General features: G+C 37.4%; 1 protein-coding gene across 1 annotated transcript in view; it reads left to right on the forward strand.

Moving 5' to 3' along the window:
• Positions 1-19,924, forward strand: part of CDH6 (cadherin 6) — a 127,840-nt gene extending 107,916 nt beyond the window's left edge. The window contains exons 7-12 of the mRNA XM_033111185.1: positions 172-425; positions 5,268-5,404; positions 7,917-8,038; positions 9,063-9,180; positions 9,313-9,564; positions 14,023-19,924. Of these exons, the coding sequence (XP_032967076.1) occupies positions 172-425; positions 5,268-5,404; positions 7,917-8,038; positions 9,063-9,180; positions 9,313-9,564; positions 14,023-14,513 (1,374 nt within the window). The 3' untranslated portion in view covers positions 14,514-19,924. The remainder of the gene's footprint in view (positions 1-171; positions 426-5,267; positions 5,405-7,916; positions 8,039-9,062; positions 9,181-9,312; positions 9,565-14,022) is intronic.
• The last annotated feature ends 779 nt before the right edge of the window (positions 19,925-20,703 follow it).

A 20,703-nucleotide genomic window follows, 5' to 3' on the forward strand; every position in this document is an offset into this window, starting at 1 on the left:
AGACTGTGTGGCCTCTGAACAACCATGCCTTTGCCTAGTATCACACTATGTAGTGATGTCTCTAAGCAATATGATCATCTTCACTTAGTGATTCAAACTAAAAATGGGACATGTCTTGGCTTTCTGTGTCTTGGTTGCTTTAACTATGTCAATTCCACCCCTCTCCCCAAGCTGTTGGACTTTGAAAAGAAGAAAGTGTACACCCTCAAAGTGGAAGCCACCAACCCTCACGTGGAACCCCGCTTTCTCTACCTGGGTCCATTCAAAGATTCAGCGACGGTTAGAATTCTGGTGGAAGATGTAGATGAGCCTCCCGTCTTCAGCAAAGTGGCCTACATCCTACAAATAAGAGAAGATGCTCAGATAAACACGACGATAGGCTCGGTCACAGCCCAAGACCCAGATGCTGCCAGGAATCCTGTCAAGTAAGCACACTTCTGTGACACGTCCCTTTCATATGTTTCAGTCAATTTATATTCAGATATCTGCCTGCAAGTTGGAAAAGATGAATCCTTTTTTTCCAATTTGACAGTTGTGTCTTCCTGAAAAACTACTCTCCACAGCACCTTTTCTCTCCTTACTCAACACAAACATGATTTTAGCAGCAGCATAAACTTTAAAAACACAAAATTTGGGGAGGATAAACATAAAATGAGCTATAAGGAGTTTACTGCTTACATAGAAGTGGTATAACATAATGTCCTTGAATGGCCTGGGATTTATTTTTTTTAAGGTCTTAAATTTGTTAAAGAGTGGTGTGGAGAAAGCATTGTGAGAGTCTGTTTCTCAAGTGTGGAAAAATCCACTGTATAACACTTAGTGGCAGAATTATGCTCTATTTAGACGCATTTTTATTTTCTTTTGCACACATGGATAAAAATGAGAACTGCTTCATGATATATATCTGTGAAATCCTAGGGAAATTAATAGAGCTGGATCCAACTTACACTATGTAAGCAAGCTCTATTTCCCCTGTACTTTCCTTATACCTTAGTTGTAAATCATGTTGCAAGAAAGGCTCAATGCTCTTTGAGACCCGATGTTTCAGGATTCTAGAATCTTATGAAAGTGCTGGAGTCAACCAGCCTCCAGCCTCTAACCAGTAGCTGAGTTGACTGGATGAGACAAGTGCTAAACCAGAATATCACTGTGTAAATTATTCCCCATAAAGAAAGCAAGCCGGCTGAGAAGCTAGAGGAATTCTTGTCAGAGATTTCACAAATATGTTCTCCTAAGGGCACCTGCCTGGCACCAGACATGTCTAAGGAATTGGGGAAACAATGGAGAACAATTCCGAGTCCTGACCTCATGCAGCTTACATTCTGATGGAGGCAGACAGAAATAAGCAAACAATAAATATATAATATGTCAGGTAAAAATAAATTGGGAGCAGTAAAAAGAGACAAGAGTATGGGAACGACAGGTATCTGGGATAGTGTAGTCAGGCTTGGCCCCGGTAAGACATAATGTGAGAAAATATTTTCATGAAATGAAGGGATGAATAGTAGGCTGATATGTGGGGGGAAAGCATTCCAAGAAGAGGGAAATGCAAGGGTAAGGTGTGATTGCTTGGCATGTAGGAGGAGCAACAAGGAGGTCTATGCAGATAGAAGAGAATCAGCCAGGAAAGGCCAAGTAAGGTGGGATGCTACGGGGTGGTTTGTTAGGTGGTGGGTTTGTAGGCCCTGGTGAAGACTGGATTTTATTCTGATTGAGGTAAGAGGCCAGTGGAGAGCTTTGAGGAGAAGCGTTACCTAATCCAAAACTACCTTTTAAAAGGATCACACTGGCTATGCATTAAGAATATTGCTGCAGATAAAGGTTTGAAACTCTAATGCAGTCATTTTCTAACATTTCATCCATGAACCCTTTGTTCAAAGACTATCTTATGGCAAGTACCATATCTAAAACACAAAAATGCCTGGCTTACTTTCAGGGAACAATTTTAAATCACTGGGATAATAGACGGTTGTTTTATCATTCTACTGGAATGTTTGTAGACTCCTTGAATTGGACTATTGTCAATCCAAAGTAGCCACATGTGAGCTCCATGGATCTAAGTGTTCCTCCATGTACACTTAATCCTATTAAGGAAAATAGTGATGGCCTTCACTTGTAAAACACAAATAATTTTAAGAACTTTCACAACTATTCTCTCACGTGGAGTCTGTTCTAACTGCGTAAAGAAAGAAATCTTAGCAAGTCAATGTCAAGACCAATTTAAAAGTGTTAATGATGAAAGTTTACAAATAGGAGCTCTGGTTACTGCTTTGATCGGTCAACATGCTTTTAAATGAAAGAGATATGTCTTCTGGGAATTTAGGCTGAATACTTATGTCTACTTTTCTTTTTATAACAAATACCATTTTTACCCACCACATTATTTTATGTTTTTAAAAAGAAGCAGTTAGCTTGTCAGACTGGGTTAGCTGTCAGCTAATTTGTAAATTTTTTTCTGTCAGCTCTCCCTTGGTACATATGGATTTGATATATATATTTAAGGACAGAAGTATACATAAATATATTGGTATAGAAATGCATATTCCAGTGATTCCTTTTATAGGATAAAATTGATTCTTATATTAGGAAAGTATATTCATACATAGTTTTTGGTTATTCAAGACAAACATATTGAACAACTAGGTGGTAGACAATATATTAGGTGCACGATTAATGCTAGAGAATTCTTCCCCCAAACATTGATATATCATTATGCAGGCACAAATCTTTAATTCTGCAATCACATAAAATGATTTTCTTCCAATAACTTTATCACAAATGACCTTTGATTTCCATGAAAGAGTCTCATAAACTGTCACTATGAATATATATTGTGAAAAATTTACATGCAAACACATTTCCTTTCCTAACCCACAAATCTTCCTGACTTGGGATGCATTAGAAGACAAATTACTAAATCACAGAATACAATAAAATTCTAGAGGAAAAAAAAAACGAGCTACCTCGCAGGATAATCCGCTACAGTCGTGGTGGGACTGATTACCTTGTTCTTTATCAGTTATGATTACAATTAATGTGACTAGATGGTAAACATCCTAGATATAAATTGAAAATACTTTGGAGAGAAAAACAACCAATAAGTAAAGCTTTGTGTGCAAGCATCTTTCCTAAACAATGTAGACATTTTAGGTTTTCTATTATTTTTTTAAATCTCCCAATTAAAGAAATAATGTACATTTTGGTATGTCCTCAATAGCTATTTTCTCTTTAAAATCAATAGCGGCTTTCAATTAAAAGATCCTCACCCTGTTCCCTTTATTTCAAGGCTTGATGGGAAAATATGATTACTTGTAAAACTTCAAACTATAGCAGGAAGAAAAGAGACAACAAGAAAAGCTTACAGCCTTATATAATTGTAGCAGCTGATAAAGGCAATAAGCAACATGTCTTAAGTTTGACATTTTTCGTGAGGGGAAGAATGTATTTGTAGATGATTATTAAATATCACTCAAAGTCTATGAATATTGATATTTCCTTTTTGGTAATTAATGAAGTGCTATAAATATTTATCATTCTCAAATTAAAAATGAAGAAAGGTGATCAAGCAATTTCGATGCTGTTGCCTAAATTCTTAATAAATGCTGATTCATGACAGAAATGGAAAAAACAATAGCTATTTCATCTGTTTCAACACTTTTGATAATAAAACATTAGGTTTATGTAAATTGAAACTAAAATTTTAACGCAAGTTGGTATATACATATATATATATGGTGATCTTCATTCATTCTCTTTAAAGTCAGGGTGACACAGCTACATTAATGGAATATCTATTTTATTTTGACCCCTGCTAGATGACAAAAATAGATTTTATTAAGATAAAATATATTATTTATTATAATTCAGTAGCTATATTTTAAAACGAAATAATTAACTGAAATAGAATCTTGGCCATGGTAACTATTGTAAGTTAGTAACAAAAGCTTATTTTTGTTAGAGCATTCATAATAATTCCACATGTGTATGAGTATTAGGTTATTACTTAATCCTTAAGTCATGACTATTAGGTCATGACTATTACTTAAATTGTGTTTCTACTGAGGTAACATTTTTAAATCTCCTACTACGATATACATTTTGAGAATCCAGCTGAAAGGGGCAATTTTTTGTTCCTTAATGGCCTTAACATAACAACTTTCCTCTGAGTTTTCTCTTTAATGTCCCCTCCCCCATAACACAGAGTGTACATTTCTTTTCCCCTTAGATAACTATTCCAAAAATTTATGAATAATCAATTTATGAACAAGATAACATTTCTCAAAATCTACTAGTCTTCCACCAATTTCAGTGTTGAAGAGTCTGTCCTTTGGTTTCTAAGACGCCACTCTTGGTTTTCTTTGATTTCTCCAAACTCAAATATTTATCAAGTTCCTGCTCTGCTCTGGGCACTCTTTCAGTCCCTGTGGATCTATGTTGTCCCATTCATCCTTTAAGTGATTCTGTCCTTAGTGTTTTTCTCCCTTCACTAGACATTCCCTTCCTAGAGAGTGGAATAAGAAATCCAGGTTGTCGGTCCAGACCGTAACCTTGACCTTCAGACTAGATCATCTCTTCCTGGGCTTTTCTCAGGCACCTCAGCCTCAACACATCAAAACTGGAACTTACAATCTTCCCCAAATCCTGTTCTTCATTCCTCTATCAGTTTGTATCAGCACTTCCAACCATTCTACTCAATTCAACCAGTGATCTTCATCAAACGTGACTGAGATTGTGACACTCCCCTCCTTAAAATCCACTGGTAGAGTCATATCACACTTAGAATATATCCCAGCTCCTTATCATGGCCGCCCATCATTCTACAATCCATCTCCTTCCTTACTAACCTCAGCCACACTAACCATCTTTTACTTCTTTGAACCTAACAACTTTAAAAATAAAATGGATAATAGACAAATAGCCAATAATCTTACATACACACACACACACACACACACACACAAACACACATTCTGACACTCTAAAAACCAACAATTACTATACAGACTTAATCCAAATTACATATTAAAAAAGAGAGACTTTAGTGGAGATACTCAAAATCATGCAACTTATCTAGCAGGTTGACTCTTAAGACCTCAGTCGTAAAGAATTAATTCCTCAGAATATTTTGTTTAATGTTAAGTTATAGATAGTCACACACGTGCTATAGGTAGAAAAAATTCATGTAACAGATATTCTGGGAATAGTTTTAGGATATGAGAATAGCAAATACAAAGAAAACCTTTTTAAATTCTACTTTGCATTTTCAGGTATTCGGTGGATCGACACACAGATATGGACAGAATATTTAACATTGATTCTGGAAATGGTTCCATTTTTACATCGAAACTCCTTGACCGAGAAACACTGCTGTGGCACAACATCACAGTGATAGCCACTGAGATCAGTAAGTCCAGCCTCATACCCTTGCTGTCTCCTACTGATGGACGGGGTGTCCCCACAAGGGCTACTGATGACCTGCTCAATACATATTGAGGGAAAAAGCCCTGTAATGATTGGCAATAAGGTTTCTTCTAGACATGTGTTGGTTCAGTCACAAGTGCAGAGGCAAATGTGAACGTGCAGTAGTTTATTATTCAACAAAAAAATTGTTCCAAACAATAGAATCGGAGGGCATCTATTAAGTGAGGTTGAATGGGTATGTCAGATTTGATTCCAAAACGCTTATAAGTCAGAACATTACAGAAGAAGCTGAAAAAATGGGCTTGTGGTTGGTTTGACATTGTGTGTGTGTTGGTGGGGGAATCAAATATATTCTAAAAGGTAGGAATTATTTAGAAATCTTTTGGATACTCACCCTCTAGCTTTCTATAGAATTTCTATTTCAAAATTGTCATAGAATTAAGAGATATAAGTTTTAACTTTTCCATGGCACACCAAAGTGAACAATACAAACCAAGTAATCAATAAACTGTTTAGCAGGAATTTTATGGCAGTCCCCATGACATCTAAGGCACAGAAAAATAGTGCCAAAAGAATGTTTCAAATAAAATGATTGTACACAGTTAAAATTGTGCAATGTATACACAATGTGTAGACCTTAAGTACATGAAAGAAAATTATCTTTAAAATATCATTTAAATGTTGAAAATAGGCTTCCAAATTATAGCTCATTTTTTTAGTTTTTGTTTTTTATTATAAAAGTACAAACATTTTTTAGTTCACTTGGGTATCTAGTGTGAACTATTCCATAGCGAATGATATAATACAGTACTGTTCTTTGTCAATATACCTCATGAGATTGCAGTGATTGAAGGATATTGAATAGAATAATAAATAACCAATATGGGCAAAATAAGCATTACTTTTTGATAGTGATGAGAACTCATTATAAATTTGTTACATAGGAATTTGCTCTTCAGAATTTGTATGGGAAGATTAATGTGGATACACCAATGACAGACCATACTCAAAGCTTTAAAATTACAAAATCATTTCCCACCAAAAAGGACCGTTTTCTATAACATCAGGAAAGCTTATTTTTACTGAAGTAGTCATTTCATATGTATTTTTAAGCTTTGTACCGAAATTTTTCCTTTTTTAAGATTTAACGTTTCTGTGATACATTTGAAATGGCTAGTGGCAAAGACATTTAAAACTTCATCTTCAGCAGCTCTAACTTTGGAAGAATAGTGTGAGCAAAATTTTGTGTGTGAAGGTGCTTAAGAATTTTACTGTTTAAACTTCTTAACTATCTTTTGTTGTAACAGAAAGCAAGAGTGTGTTTAAAACTAGTCCACTCCCTCTCCAGGCCCTTTGCATTTGCTATTTCTTCTATCTGGAGAGCCAGAAATATTCAAATGGTTTAACCCTTTTTCTTCATTCATGTCTATTCAAATGTCATCTCATCAGAGAAGCCATCCCTGGTCATCCCATTCAAAGTACCACCTCCATCTCTCTCCAATTCCTTTTCCCTGTTTAATTTCTCCATATAGCATTTGCCATCTGACACATTACACATTCATGTGTTTACAGTTTGCTACCCCCACTAAAATAATGCTCCAGGAAGCAGGATCTTTGCTATGTTCCCCAGGTGCTCTAGTACCCCAAATTGTAACTGGCACAAAATAGATTATTGGATGCTCACTAAATATTTATGAAGTGAGCGAATGAATAATCATAGGAGTTAAGTGAATGATAAAAGCTAAGATGAGAGACTCTAACTCCCGATTCTTAGGCCAGGAGATTATCGTAGAAGACAACCGAAGTACTTTGTTTATCTTAGGTCCTCAAACATTGATTCTGCTCTATCATTATCCTACATGAACAGCCTGGGCATTGGAGTCAGACAGACCCAAATTTGAATCTAGGCTCCACTCCTATCTCTGTGAACATGGACAAATAACCTAACTTCTCTGGGCTTCAGTTACCTCACCTATAAAATGTGGGCAATAATTGTATCTAGCTCAGAAGTATGTAAGGATTAAATAAGATACTATAGCATAATGTCTAGGTCTTACTCAGCACTCAAACTAAAAAACTACGACCAATAACAATCATTCATCCCTTTACCCACACACCTCCCCTTCTTCCTTTTGTCCACATTTTTCCCCGTCTGCCTGCTTTCTTGGCTTCCTTTAAAATCTGGCTCTAGAGTTCCTTTGCAGGATAGCTTTTCTTTATTTTGTGTTATTCTGGTATTTATTATACAGTTGAACTACAGCAACTCAAGGTGCTTTGTCTCCTAGGTATTTCCATCAGGTGTACTTGATGGACCAGAAGTACCAAACAATCTAATTCTCCTTTTTCGTGACTAGGTTGGTACATAATGCCCTCTGGTACTCACAGCAGCCTTGGGGACTCTGTGTATGAATGAGAAAGGAGTGAATGGCTGTTGTGTAAAGGGGATGGGTGACCGACATATAAATGCCTATTCCTTTTGTTTGGGCTCGTTGCAGATAATCCAAAGCAAAGCAGCCGAGTACCTCTATATATTAAAGTCCTAGATGTCAATGACAATGCCCCAGAATTTGCTGAATTCTATGAAACTTTTGTCTGTGAAAAAGCAAAAGCAGATCAGGTGAGTTTCATAGAAAGTAAATTAATTTAGTCAGATTAACTTAGATTATCTAATAATTTAGATAATAAACAGAGCAAAGGACCGGTTTTGAATTACCCATGAAGTGAATGCTAACAAAATAAGAACCAGAATGAATGTTTAACTTGCATAAGGGAACAAACAGTTTTTAAGAACTGGAAGTTCATCAGCCTCAAAGTCTGATGTTCATTCCAAATCAGTCTTAAGTTTTCATTAAAATAGATTAGTCACAGCTTTATTGGAAAAATCTTTATTGGTAAGCAGATAGTTTTAATCACCATATGTACTGGAAAGTAATAACTGGAACATACTTTACAAATGCCTATAATTCATAGTTCCACTTATTTACATTACCCATCTGTACAAGTAATACAAATTCATGAACGTTTTACACATTTGTCCCCATCTGAAATAGGTCTTTTCTGCCAGTGATATAAAAATTACGCTACAGTTTGTCAAAAGAGAAGTGCACTTCTAAAATGCATGTTAAAGTGGGAAGCTGAAATGATATGTTTTATGTACAAATTTTCTTTTTAGCTTCTTTGAAAGTTGATGGCTACATATATGCCGAGATTGCATTTCTAAACAGACTGCCCAAAGAGCGCCTCCATTTTCTTAAGTTGCAATGTTGCCACAGATCACTGTGATATTTTGCAGCTTTGTATCACTTTTGGGCAGTGTTTCTCAACCCAGGTGATTTCGTCTCCCAGGGGACTTCTTTTTATTGTCAGAAGGAAGAGGGTGCTACTGGCACCTAGAGGGAAGAGGCCAGGCTTTCTGCTAAACTTCCTACAGTGCACAGGACAGCCTCACAACAAACAATGACCCCTTGCTCTATTTCCAACCCATCAGTTCTTTGCATAGAGTGGACTCATGGTCAAATTTCAGGAGGCTATGATTTTTAAATTGAAATTAGAAGTCACTTAGTCAAACAATTTACTGCAAAGCTGTAAGAAACTCTTTAAGTTAATAAAACCTTATGACAGCTTTATGGTTTCTGTGTTAGTTGATTCAGACCCTCCGGGCGGTTGACAGGGATGACCCTCACAGCGGGCACCAGTTCTCATTCTCGTTGGCCCCGGAAGCAGCCAGTGGCTCCAACTTTACCATTCAAGACAACAAAGGTAAATGAGCCCGAGTTCCTTTCTCTATCTATATATTTATGTCTGTATCCATATCTGTCTATTCCGCTCACAACTGACCCAATACATGGCGCCGTATCCACACACATTTACCACTGTGCTTTGTGGTTCTAGACAACACGGCGGGAATCTTCACTCGGAAAAATGGCTACAGCAGACACGAGATGAGCTCCTATCTCCTCCCCGTGGTCATCTCAGACAACGACTACCCCGTCCAAAGCAGCACGGGGACAGTGACTGTCCGAGTCTGCGCATGTGACCACCATGGCAACATGCAGTCCTGCCACGCAGAGGCCCTCGTCCACCCCACGGGACTCAGCACCGGGGCTCTGGTCGCCATCCTTCTGTGCATCGTGACCTTACTAGGTAAACTGCTTCCCCCTGCACCCTACCTCCCATGCTGAGGGGCACACACTGGTACTGTGACACTCTAGATGCATCCGCCTCCCCCATTAAGGCGTGCAGCTCGATCTAGCTGAGTAGAGTGATATGCTGAGAATCTGTGCTGTTCGGCGGTGAACTACTTTTTGCTTGAATAGGGCTTTGGAGATGTGAAACTTGCCCATGTCGTGACCCACCCTGGGAACCGCTGCACCAAAAGAATCTCTTCCCTATCAGACTGGGAATGAACCTCAGGAGGCTTGGAGGGCAACATCAATATGCTCTTTTCATTTCATTTGTTGGTTAATATTTAACCTGACAAATATTGTTAAATTTTAAAGAGAGAGTCTTCAGGCATGGGGCATATGAAAGCCCTTTCTACAAAGTTCAAGTTTAAAAAAAAAAATCAATGAGAAAGTAGAAAGAGGAATGTGGTGACTTTTTCTCTGTCGTACAGGAAAATACAAAGCAATGGAATTTTCTCTAACTCTAAGTTATTTTGATCTACCCATTTAAATAACTACCTTTTAAGCATTGCTCTATGATTGCCCTACATAATGTCTATTATTTCTCAGATTCTCAGTGATAAAGAACTTCAATGACCAAGGAAATAAATCTGGGACCTAAAAGAAATGAATGTAATAAAAGCAAAAATCAAGGCCTGTCGATAATTCAAATAAAATTTTTACCCCCAACCAACTAATTAAGCACACAGTTGAGCTCAAAATGTTCAACAGACTCTTGACTGTTGTGAACTAAGAAATCAAATGTTAGCTAATGCAGTCCTTTCCAAAATAAAAGTAAGATTTGTAGAGCTTGCCCTACAGCTCTACTGGAGGGAGGGAAAGTAATAAATTTGAGTTAATCTGGATTATACAGGGATGGGATACTTTTTAAAAAATAACAGTACAGTGACTTTGAGAAGAGTAAAGGAAGACCTACGTTTCTCCAAGAACAGATGGCCTAGGGATCCCTCTCAAGAGCTTCACATTCCAGATCAACTTTACTAATTATAACAGAAGCCTTGAAACTCAACTACAGAACTGTGATTCTCTTTGTCAACTAATCGTTGGGGAAAGTATTTTAAGATATGAGGCTAAATAAACACTGACAGTATGCAGACAAATCAGTGTTTCCAATGGGGAGTCTGTAAATATTGTAAAGGATGTTTGGACGAGAAGGAAGGATATGAACATATTTTAACATAAAAAAGGTTTCTTTTAGAAGGGCTGGGTTGGGTAGAATTCCATAGACTCTTTTGTGGTCTGTAGAAGGAAAGCTGACTCTCATCTCAAAGGTGATTCTTCCTTTCCCTCATCATCTACCCATTTTCTCCTTCCCCTTTCCTTCCTTCTAACCAGCTCCCTTCATCCTCCCTTTTCATCTCCTTCCTTCAATGAGTTTGCCATCTCCTCATGTCTCCTAATTTGCCTCAGTCCTTCCTACATCCTGTGGACACTCTTCAGAATTCTGTACCTAATAAAAAAGGAGAAAAATGGGACTTAACCTTTAACTAGCCTCACATCATGGGCAAGACACTGGGCAAAGTGCTTTACAAATGTTTATCTCACTAAATCCTCAGCATCATCTGGTATGTATTTATCTGCATCGTACATATGAAAAACTGAGGCACCAACATGTGTAGTCATGTAGCCAAGATTCACAGCTAACAGGTACTAGAACGAAGTTCCAAACTCAGGTCTTCTCCCCCCAGCCTTGGTGCTTCCACAGTGTACTCTACTCTTTTGTGAGCTTATGGAAGGGAAACTTCCAGGCTAAAAGAGAGCCCAAACTGAAAGTGAGACAACTGAAGAAAATGGAAGCAAACCTGAAAGTTTGTAAGAGAAGGAAAGCCAGATTTATGTAGGAGGAAATCTGCAGTCAAGAATGTGGATAGTGTGGCATTTGTTGTTTTATTTACAAAAGTAAAACAACTACTACATCTCATGTGTCTCTGGTGCTTTAGAATCTGCAAAACATTTCACATATATTAACTCGTTCCTAACAACACTGGTCATCATGTTATTGATTCTCTTTTCAGAGAAGGAAACGGACTTCAAAAGGTCAAATCCTCTAAGTAAACCTTGGTCTGCTGATCTCAAATGCCTGCCTGCTCCTTTCTAGTTTTATCCAAGACAACTGAACTTTCTGGTGCATGCAGGACTAAAATAAAAGATATAGGTAACTTAAGCACCAAGATAATGTCTGTTATCTTGTCTTAAATGATGGAAGGAACCCACCCGTGTACATCAGAGTTAAATTTTTTGAGAGTGAGTTAGCTTAATTCTGTTCTCTGTTCCCAGAGGCTGTCCTTACAATCATGTTTTGCAAATCCACATCACTAGTCACACTGCAAAGCAGTATAAAAGGCATATTGTGAGCATCCCTCTGCCCAAAGTCCTGTAATTTTCCACCCACCCGGACCGTAGAGTCAGTGAAGGCATGCAGAAGCACCCACAACCTCACCTGAGGTGGCCCTTCCCTGTGTCTCTCCTCTCCCTGCTCCCTCTGGTCCAGCCACAGGGTCTCCTGGCTGGTCTCCAGGCACACCCCCTCTCCGGGGCCTTTCTTCTAGCTCTGTTCTCTTTACCAGGGAACTCTTTGGTTGACTCCTCATGTCTTTGCTCAAATGTCACTTTCTCAATGATGCACTCTCCCCCCAAAAAAACATATACATATACAGCCCCTCAAACACAAACAGAAGCACTCCCATCCTCCTTACTCTGCTCTACTTATCACCTTCTATTAATGTTCTTATTTATTATCCCCATTGTCTCCATCTACCACCATCACCACCACCACTCTTGCCCACCTCATTAGGATGGAGGTCTTGATCAACTTTTGGTCCTTGATAGTGCCGAGAACTGTACCTGGCACAGAGGAGGCACTACATAAATACTTATTGAGTGAATGAATAAATACCCTGAAAGGATGCTACAAATGAGACATCAGAATACTCTCTAGTAGCAAAAGAGAATGTGTACAATTACACAACCACATATTTGAAAATGGCAAAATTGTATTTCCTTCAGAAACAGTCAATAATCCAAACATGCATGGTAATTAAGCATATGTGCTTTTTAGTCTGGCTGACCTGGATTCCAATTGCTTGTACACATGACATCTCTAAGCCCTCTATGTAATATGGAGTTATAATAATAGAACCTATTTTGTAGGGCTATTATGATAATTAAATGAGATCAGTATGTAAAGCACTTAGCCCAGTGCATGACACATAGAACTCTCTCAGTAGATACTCAATTATTAATACTATTAACATCTGAAATATTAAGATAATGACACACGAGTGTGCATGTATCCATTATTATATGGGTAGATATACATATCCACCAAAAGCCATTATTCTGTAATTCTTATTGCAATAATTCAATTTTCATGGCTCACAAAAACGGAACCATGTTATGGATGAGAGAATAAAGAGATGCCACTGTTACTTGCTCTAGACAACTTCGATGGACAAATCCAGTTTAACAATGCATTGTCTGCCCTGGATAGCTATTTCCCCTCTAAGCTGTTGCTATGTTTTTACATATGTCCATTTATAGATGTGTCTCTCTACAGGTAGCCAGTTGTGTTCTATCTAGCGAGCTGGGAAAAAACATCAGAAGCTATTTAAATACAACCCATGCTTTGCCTCTAATTTGAATTAGGAGGAAAAATGAAAAGAATGAGCATCCCAGCAACACACTTACAGAACATGAATCTTTGAAAGATTGTTTTTTAAGTTCCCACTTAAATGCATTTATTTTGTTTAGCTCCAAGTGAAGTAATCTGGCTTGTGTGTTAGTACCTGACCTCTTCGAATGGGCAAAACAGCTTTCTGGAGTGTCTCTGGGTCTCCCCAGGTATTATTTGTAATATTTCCTCCTATGTGGGAAAGGTTTGCAAATATTCACATCTCTACTTTGGGTTTTAAAATAATTTTACACTTTTCTCAGGAAAACAAAAAAGAAGGCATAGTGCAGAAGTTATTTTAGATGTGGAGTTATGCAAACCCTTCAACACATTTGGAAGGTGCCAGCCTTGTGCTTTTAAGCAGTTTCAGAGCATTTTAGGTGTTCAGCATAATTTGCACTCTTATTACAGTACTCTCACTGTGGCTGAGCTTTTTTATTAGTATTTTATCTTTTTCCTTACCTTGAAACTAGTTTGCCATTTCAAAGCAAAACGGAACTACTGACAAAAATATGACAATGTTTTATTCTCTACTTAAATTGTAACCTTCTTTCAAATATTTATTCCATTTCTTTGGGTCCTGGTTTGATCATGCATGAAGGCGAGTGCATCCTTCAAGAAAAGTTGAGTCTGCACTTTCCTAGAGAACTTTTAAAAACTTCACACCGGAGCCCCGTGTTGCTTCCTGGCATTAATTGCGTGGCAAATTAACGTCCCCTTCCCTTTCTGTGGTGTTTCTGCTTGCAGTGACAGTGGTGCTGTTTGCGGCTCTGAGGCGGCAGCGGAAGAAAGAACCTTTGATCATTTCCAAAGAGGACATCAGAGACAACATTGTCAGTTACAACGACGAAGGCGGTGGAGAGGAGGACACCCAGGCCTTTGACATCGGCACCCTGAGGAATCCCGAAGCCATAGAGGACAGCAAACTGCGCAGGGACATCGTGCCCGAAGCGCTGTTTCTGCCCCGACGGACTCCAGCAGCTCGCGACAACACCGACGTCCGAGATTTCATTAACCAAAGGTTAAAGGAAAACGACGCGGACCCCACGGCCCCGCCCTACGACTCCTTGGCCACCTACGCCTACGAGGGCACCGGCTCCGTGGCCGATTCCCTGAGCTCGCTGGAGTCGGTGACCACGGATGGAGACCAAGAGTACGATTACCTGAGTGACTGGGGCCCGCGGTTCAAAAAGCTCGCGGATATGTACGGAGGGGCGGACAGTGACAAGGAGTCCTAATACGTTGCCTTTTTCATTTTCCAACACGACACTGAAATGCGTGAAGTGGCTCTTTGTTTCTATTTATCCACTGCTCCTTGAAGGGTTCTCTGTTCTGCGCGTTCTACAAGGTCAGTGGCTGCAGTCGTGTGGATCCAACGTCAGAGACTTTTTTTCTAAGGACACTTTTATGAGCTTCCAAGAGGCAAATGTTTATTTTTTAGCGCATCCAGTCAACCATGTCAGCCCACCGGGCAGCGCACTGGAGATGAGGACCGAGAGTCGTAACACGCTCGGTTCCACCGGCCTGGCCTTTGTACTACACCCTCCATAGACTCAGGTCAGCTGGCTGCTCTGACTGTACATTTCACATGCGAATGGGATGAGGGGTTGTACTTTCATGATAAAATATAGTTTCAGTAAAAGAAATGAGGGAGGAACAACTGTTCCTGGCGTCTTAGATCACAAGGAGATAATGAACTATATGGGGATGTGTATTTCTGTCGCAAAGAATTTAAAATGACAGTCGTCCATCCTGTTGATTCTTCAAGAACTTTTTCTTGCACCAATGACTATTCAAAACATGAAATCCACCAATATTTTAAGATTCTCCTTCCTCTTTATGAATAGAAGCAAATTATATGGTAACATTCAAAAACAACAACCAAAAAAATAGTAAGACTTCATTCCTTACCACTAACTATAATTTGTTACATAGTAGACATACTAAAGTTTGCTCTTGTGCCATAAAAAGGGAAAGCAGAAAATGGCTAATAATGTTATTTAACAAAGGAAATATTTAGTATATTTCAAAGTTTGCGCCACCGAATGTACCACAGATCACTTGAAATTATTTTCAACCAGCAGTAGGTTATTTACAGATAAGTCTATTGTTTAAAAGTTCTTGAAGGACATTTTCTGAGATACATTTTCTCTCCTTGTCTGTACTTGTCGTCAGTATTATTCTAATATATACTTGAAAGTAGCAGTGTGAAGTACAATAACTCATATTCTTCAGATACTTCTTACAAAGTTAAGATTCATTAGTAAAGGTAGATTAAACAACTCTTAAATCCTGCTGTTGGAGTTAAATGGGTTGGTGAAAGCCAGCCACACTTGAACCTGATACCCTGTCCTTCACATCCAGAAACACCTGTATACTTATATAATGTGATAGATATAGATGAAAAGTTGAAGGCATGGTGACTTCATGTGACATGTTTGGAAGACACTTATAAAGGGAAAACTTGGATTCCCTTCAACAAGAGAGTTTCAGATGATAATTAAAATGATAGTTGACTTTCAAAAGCATTAATATTTTTTCATTGTTTTAAACTTTGTTTCCATGACAACTCTGCCATCCCTGTCTTTGAACTAATCATAAAGTAATGGTCTCAAACTATGACAGAAAAAGTAATGGAAATTCATCCAACCTATTATTTCTCTAATTATGCAATTAGCATTATATGTTATTATCCAGCGGACCCAACTGAACTGAACTAATCCTTTTGGCAGGTTCAAATCATTTGTTTCATACAGCTCTTATAATGATTTTTATCATTAGAATCTACATGTGCAGTCATCAGAAATTTCCAAAGTACTGTAATGAAAACATCCTTATTTTGAAAACTTTAAACAAAAAAAAATGTGGGCTCTGTATATATATATATGTACTGAAGAATATGCTGACTTCAATTATTCGTCTTAGGGATTTATTTTCATTAATGTTCATTTTCTACAGGTAATCTTAGTGTCATTTCCATTTGGAGATAATGTCCTATTAGCACATATTTTCTATTTGGAAACACACTTGTTTAGTTAAGTTTTAAATAGGTGTATTACCAAGAAGTAAAGACAGCACCTTTAAAGTAAGAGAAATATAGTGTTCGGCTTACTCCTTTAGAGTGAAAAAATTGTACAACCACATTCTTCCTTGTGTTTCCTGAATGGTTTCCTATTTTGTAAAGGACTTCCCTGTATACTACCAAGTATTTCACGCTTGAGTTATTTTCTGCTTTCAGGGTTTTCTTTTGCTAGTTCTACACACACACACACACACACACACACACACACACACACACACAGGAATGCAAACAAAACACTACAGGAGGACTTCACTGTAATGAATCGATAGATATCACAGTCACAGGTAAGTATTGAAAAAAGACAGTTTAGTGAAGTTAATTAATAAAAACTAGTGATTTATAGCAATAGAACAGCACCTTAATCACACGACTTACTGCAAAATTAAAGAGTTCTCTATCCTTACGTTTCATGTGATACAACCAATTGGATCAAGAAAGATGTCCTATAAAAAGAGAGCTATCATTTGAAGTCTTCCTTTTGAACTTCTGGCGTTAATTGGAACATCTGCAGGTTGACACTAGCAACTTCCAATATTTAAGGGTAAGGTGTATTTTCCCCTCACAAGTGAAAGTCGGTAGTTCTGTAGTGGAATATTTGAAATGTAATTGGTAGGGTATTTTATCTCATCCTGAAGATTACACAGTATACCAAGAACAGGTTAATATGACTAAGTACTGAAATAACTGTTTAATCTCTTACCACAAAACCTGGTAATGAAGTGAATCTCTAAGAAATTGAGTAATTTGAGACTGGTGCTGAATAGTTGGCACTAGGGTCCTATAACTATCAAGGTAGAGTAATACTGTCCTATAATTAAGACTCTCTGACATCATGGAAACAATCAGGGCCACAGTTCCATCCTTCTGCCAAGGCCTAAACTTTTTTCCCATTGAGACATCAGGCCAAGGATCAGGGTCAACGTGAATGATCATGGAGGAAAACAATTAGTTTTCAGTTCACTTTTCACATTGTCTCTGTCCTGACATTAGATGTTAGTGATGAGAAAGGCGGAAAGTGGAAAGAGGTAAAAATTTTAATATTTGCTTTCATCACTGAAAAACTAAAAACTCATTAAATGTAAGCAGATTGCTTTTATGGGTTGTTTTCAGAAACGTTTTTTCCTCTATTCAAATGGGAGAATTTTTTCAAAACATAAAGATGTTCAGTGGAATAAGCTAGAATTTTAAAAATAGTGAGCCATCGTGCATAACTTTAAAGCTCCTTCACTTCATAGCCACTTTCTGCTCAAAGGCCTGGAAAATATTTGTCCCCAAATAAAAAACTAAATCAAATGCGGGAGAAGCAAATATGGCTCCACAGAACCATAAGAGAGGGCATCTGAGCACAGGAAATATAAGTTTTTTATAGATCTTCTCAGCTTTATGATTTAGGTGCATAAAGGGAGGTTCAGATACAAATTAATTCCATTTTCAGATGGAACAAAACCTGGCAATTCAATTCTAACTCAGTTTTCATTTTCAGCTCCCAAAAAGTTGTGCAAAAAGTTCTTAAAAGTTGAATCTTTATCTTAGGAGCATCCAAATTTTATGGATCCAAATTTACTTTAGAATGTTTCCATTATTTTTGTTTTCAAGTACATACATTTTAGATGTCTTGATTTGCTGAACAATACCTTATATCAAATGCTTTGCCCTGAAAATGGGTATTTTACTAGAAATAATAATGTATACACAATACTTGGGTATTCCTCAATTCTGTATACTTGAGAACCATACAAAGTATGCATTGAAAGGAAAGAACAGAGTTGATTCCTGAGAACAAACTAAATATTTAAATCAGGTACAGCTAGATGTATTTTCCCCAGGAATTGAATCACCAAATAAATTATTGTATCCTAGTCACTAGTTTTGCAGTAGTGTAATTATTTTGGAAGGACACTCTAAAAAGTCACATCCCCACTATTTTGAAAGGTATCCTTTGAAAAGGACCATTTTAGTGTAATTTTGTTTTTTACATTTTTATCTAGATGAAATCTTTTTTTAAATTTTGACAGGGGATTAAAAATCTAAGCAGTCTACTGTGTTTACATTAAAACTACAACTCAGCCTTCTTTCTCAGATTATAAGAGTGGAAAGATTAAGTCTTAGCATATGGACGTTCAGGAAGATGAATTATTTCTTAAGGTATGAGAAGCAGCTTTCTGTTCCAGAGAATACAGAATTCCAGTATGGGCCCCTTAAAAGTTCAGCACTATTACAGCTGCAGCAGTTTTAATCTCCCTTTGGCATCGTTATGGAATAATTTTCTAAAGGGATAATTCTCTACTAAAATATATTAGGCCCCAACCATATTTAACGTGGAGAGCAATACCCTCTTAGAAAAGAAATACATTGACTCACACACTTGTTAAAAGTTAATAAAGAAATAGCTCATTTTTAAAGCCACAAGTTTATGGTCTCTGCATCATCAATTTAATTTAAGCATTGCTGAGACAATCTTTAATCTACTCCCCATATTGTAATACCTTATTTATGATGCATTTTCATTTTTTAATTTGGGGGGAGCATTAGCCCGACAGAGCCAGCCGATGAAAGTGCTGAAAGGAGGTCAAACGGAAACAGAGCCTATTACCCACTGTATTTCAGACAGGACCAAGGCACTTAGCTGAAGAGACACTGGGTTATTAGATTAATTTCAAAAGAGCTTTTACAAGTTACTTAATTCTATTTTTTCCTTTAAACCCATGGACCACAAACTCAAATTTCTCTTCAAATGGGGTTAATTTGACAAATGAGGCATGGAACCAGGGCTGTGGAAAAAGCATTCCACTATAATGAGATCTTGGTCTTTCTTGCGAGACTATGCTATTTATGTAAATATGTCTAGAGGCACCTTCTAGAAGCTTTTAGTTTTCTATGATCTATTAGTTTAGTGTTTATTAAGGAATCAAATGTATAGAATTACTAGGCATTCAGAGGGAATGCTGTGGCAAACATAAAACGGATCTGCTCAGAAGAAATATAGGAACGCTTCAAAATCACTGTACTGTTTCGTTTGTGGTTATTTTCATTGCTTTGAGAGTAAACTGCATAAGAATCGGCCTTATAATAAATGCTACATGCGTCTCCAGTAGTACCGAGCTAAAGCAATCTGGCATTCTCCTACTGTGATTTGTGATTTTTAAACCCAGAAGATAAAAGCTTTTGGGTATCGATTGTTTTTAATTAAAAATACTCCCAAGTATAAATTGAAGCTGATGCCACCCTTGGAGATTTACTGGCTGGCGTGCTTAGTTCATATAATTTTTCTCAGTATTGCTTGTATCTCTGGCAATGAGAACACCTGATGGAAACCGTCACTGCTCAGCTTTCATCAACATTTCTAGTTAGGGAGGTTTTCATAACGTCACAGTTTACATGAGAAAGTTTTCTGTATTAGAAGAAAGGGGTTGAGACAATTACTTTTTAGCTCAGTGTGGCCAGGCCTTTTATGGTAGTCCAATGGCAAATACACGCTCCTTGAAATGGCTTCTTTTATTTCCCTTTGTTTTCTTGGACGTATAAATTTGAAAAGAATGCAATTTAAAAAGTGATTTCTCACAAAGAGTAAATATGCCTTTTGCAAATCAATTTTTGTAACAAGTTATTTATATGATATTACTTAATAAACTGTTTTTTTCTAACTTGTTTTTTTTTCAATTCTCTCCAACTATTGTTTGTAATCATCGTTCAAAAAAATGTACATGCTAATGCACACTTCATCTTTATAAATCTGCTGTTTTAACCTCTCAGATAGCTAACGAGAGCCAACTTATTATACAATAATTAGCTTGTAAACCGTAGTTTCTCCCAGCCAGCAATATATGTCACTGGCACTGCCCTGCAGACTTCTTACTGGTGGGACACCAAGAATTCTGTTATTTATGGAGTTGCTGTATTAAGAAGAAAGCTGTTTATCCTCATGGTAATTGCTTTAGATAAAAAAGAACAGTTCGATATTTTTGCTCATCCCAATATCCATCCTTTACTCTGCTCCCATAAAAACAATTGTCTGTGGATCTCTGATTTAAACAAAAAAAAAAAAAAAAAGGAAAAGCAAGAACCAGACCAAAGGTCAATAAGAATAAAATCCTTCCAGCATTCTGATACTATGAGTAAATAAAATGTTTTTAGTATATTCAGAGCTATAATATTTTACAGGCTTGTTCTTTTTTAAGCTGCCTCCTATTTCTACAGAGGCCGTTTCATAATTTTTTAACTGGGAGAATTCATAGCTTTGCAAAGGAGATTTTCATTTACTCATTCATTCGTTCAATATATAGTAGGCACTCCACTGAGTGCTGTGGAATATCTGACCATCCGCCAAAGAACTATACTTCTCCTCC

Source organism: Rhinolophus ferrumequinum, chromosome 7 (genome assembly GCF_004115265.2).
Source record: "Rhinolophus ferrumequinum isolate MPI-CBG mRhiFer1 chromosome 7, mRhiFer1_v1.p, whole genome shotgun sequence".
In the NCBI taxonomy this organism is placed as follows: domain Eukaryota; kingdom Metazoa; phylum Chordata; class Mammalia; order Chiroptera; family Rhinolophidae; genus Rhinolophus; species Rhinolophus ferrumequinum.